The sequence below is a fragment of the Lathyrus oleraceus genome, chromosome 4 (assembly GCF_024323335.1).
Source record: "Lathyrus oleraceus cultivar Zhongwan6 chromosome 4, CAAS_Psat_ZW6_1.0, whole genome shotgun sequence".
Taxonomy (NCBI): Eukaryota; Viridiplantae; Streptophyta; class Magnoliopsida; order Fabales; family Fabaceae; genus Lathyrus; species Lathyrus oleraceus.
The window spans coordinates 34,046,869-34,049,774 of record NC_066582.1 but is presented as its reverse complement, the minus strand read 5'-3'; the positions used below and the strand labels follow the sequence as shown (position 1 = coordinate 34,049,774).

Sequence of the window (2,906 nt, the reverse complement as noted above, 5' to 3'; positions counted from 1 at the left end):
TTACAACATAAACCCTAGGGAAAAATATATGTCCCAGGAAATTTCCCCAACTATCTTCAAGCAGAACACTGAGGGTGATTCTTCCAAGAACAAGGAACTCCACCAGAACCTCGGAGTTTGGCTGAAGATCATTCTGGGAACCATTCATCACCGCCCATCATCCAACTCTTATGACTATATCAACACTGATCAGAAGTGCGTACTTTATTGCCTCCACAAAGGGCTCAAGCTGAATCTTCCAGCGCTACTGTTCAAGTACATGAGGGACTCTGTAAGAGACGCCAGGAACAACATGAAGCCCATAACCTACATTCCTCTGGGAAGGCTTATTTCTGACGTTCTGATAGTGAGCGGGTTGGTGGATCATCTGATTCACCATAATCTGATGGAGGATGTCACTATTGACACCGGAAGGCCTCTGAACGCACGAAATCTGAAGAGCATGGGGGTAATTGAGCAAATTCGGGTGAAGCCTTCATTGGACACCTCCTGGGAAGCACTAAAAGATCAGAGGAAAATTCCCAACAGTCTTTACCTCTTCTCAAAAATTGATCCTCCAGAGATTGTTGCATACTATCTGCAGGATCTTGCCAGCCAAGCAGTAGACATCTCAGAATTCTCTATGGATTGGCTGCCTGAGCATCCACCAAATTTTATGAAGAGACAACGGGAGCCCTATAAGAAGTAAAAGAAGGCCAAGAAAGCAAAGCTGGGGGAACCTTCTGTATCAAAACCTCCTGTCCCTCTTATCGATTCTCCAAGTAAGTCTCTGCCTCCTAACTCTCCATATGTTCATTTAAAGCAACTTGCTTCTTCCCTTCCTCAAACCTCACCCATTTATACACACTCTGAACCTTCACCCTCCACTACCAAACCCTTTGAAACACCTACCTCTAACCACTCATCTCCCCTTCTTCAAAAATTTAACTTCACCACCACAACCCTGCCCATCTCTGAAGAAGAAATGTTCAATGAACCAATATCACCACCCTCTTCAACACCCCCATCCCCACCTTACCACACCATCTCCTCTCATTCAGAGCTCGCTGACCCCCAATATCCCACCTTGGCTCACCTTCAGGCTCGTGCCCTTTCCACACACCAACAATCTGAACCAGAAGCCAACATTCCACCACCATCTGAACAACCAACAACACCACCATCTGAAACTCCCATCGAAACACTCTCTGAAAACCCTATCATCCCTAACTCTCAACCTCCCATTGAAACTACCCACACTCCACCAGCATCTCCATCTCTTACTCCTGAACCAGAACCTACCTTCCTCACCCTAGAAGAAGCAATTACTTTATTTGCTGAGTCTTCAATGGAGAAGATCAGATCACTATCTAAAAATTCTGGCATCAATGATAATCCCTCTAGAGTGAGTATTCACTAGAATATAGTGATCAGATGGATGACCTCTGAGGCCTTCAAGCTGAAAGGCCTCTCTGAACAAGTTCGAAACGACTTCATCAGAGAAGTTGGAGAAAGGATGCAGGCGCATCTGGTCAAAGAGGCAGAAGAGAAGGCCAGAAGAGAAGCAAAAGAAAAGGCTCGTCTAGAAGAAGAGCAAAGGATTAGAGAAGTTGCAGAGAAGGTTGTTGCCAAAGCTCCTGCTGATGCTGCTGTGACTGCTGCTGAAGCTGAAGCAAAAGCAAAAGCTGATGCTGATGAGGCAGCACGCATAGTTGCAGAAGAAGCTACAAAGGCATGTAATGATGCTCTGACTCAGGGGGAGCAATCTCACTCTGATTCTGCTCCTCTTGTCCTGAAGACTCTGGAAGAGCTACAGAAGGAGCAACAGATAATGAGAGCAAGACTGGATCAACATGACTCTGTTAACAACAACATTCAGAACCTGCTGACTCAGCTGCTCCAAAGGATGCCTTTGCCTCCGAACCCTTAGACACTTAGGCTTTGCTTATTTTTTTCTTACTTATCTGTTATGTCTTTTGTGTTCTTCTCTCTGTTTTGAATTGTTGCTTATATATAACTCTCTTTCACATATATGAATCCTTTTTGACTATTTTGTTGTGCTAAGTCTTTTTTGAGTCTGACAAAAAGGGGGAGAATAAAAATAGCTCTGATGAAAATATATCTAAGCCTCTTGCTGCACTGCGCACATTTATCTCTTATGAAAATTCTAAGCTATGCAGGATAACATCCAAAGGTAAAAATTAGCTGCTACACAAGGAAGATCTGGTAAGAACATCTGAAAACCTATTATGATCTATCTCAGGGGGAGTCATCACTCATCTGACTATGAGTTAATTTTTTAAATTCTTATTGTTAGTATCATTGTTTCATCATAACTCTGAGGTTTTTGTCATCATAAAAAAGCGGGAGATTGTAAGAACAAGATTTTGTGTCTACAATTCATCTATAAGATTTTGATGATAACAAAGGATGAAACAAATTGGTACCCTAACAAATTTATCTAAGTGTACAGGATTCTAATCAAAAGAGGTCAGATAGACATATATCAGATACACACGCAAGTCCAGAATGACCACTTAGAAGGTATTCAAGTAGAAGCTCTGACTCTAAACAAAGGAAGCGTACAAAGCTCAACGAAGAAAGAGATATCAGATGCTCTGATTCTGAAGAGCGCACTATAGGGTCTGATGATCCTTCACTCTGATGCAATCACTATCAGGAAGACACCAAGAAACTCTGAAGTCAATCAGCTCTTAGCATTATTTGAAGATACACACGCTGAATAGAAACTCTGATCTCCATACACTCTGAATCAGAAATGATAAATATAACTTAGCTATGAAGTCTTCCACTTGTGGCAAGAATCTAATTTTGGAAGAAAGTTAAAGCGCCCCAAACTATTTTGGAAAGAACGAAAAGATTAATTACATTAAACGTCCATCATTGCCAAGATCCTTTCATCCAAC

General features: G+C 42.1%; 1 protein-coding gene across 1 annotated transcript; it reads left to right on the top strand.

The window, feature by feature from the left end:
* Nucleotides 1–964: 964 nt before the first annotated feature.
* Nucleotides 965–1,399, top strand: LOC127135861 (vegetative cell wall protein gp1-like). Its single transcript, XM_051062491.1, has one exon. It carries the CDS (start codon nucleotides 965–967, stop codon nucleotides 1,397–1,399), a length of 435 nt encoding a protein of 144 aa, XP_050918448.1.
* Nucleotides 1,400–2,906: the final 1,507 nt, after the last annotated feature.

Coding starts and splice junctions, on each gene's coding strand:
- LOC127135861 (XM_051062491.1), top strand. CDS start 965: ATGTTCAATGAACCAATATCACCACCCTCTTCAACACCCCCATCCCCA.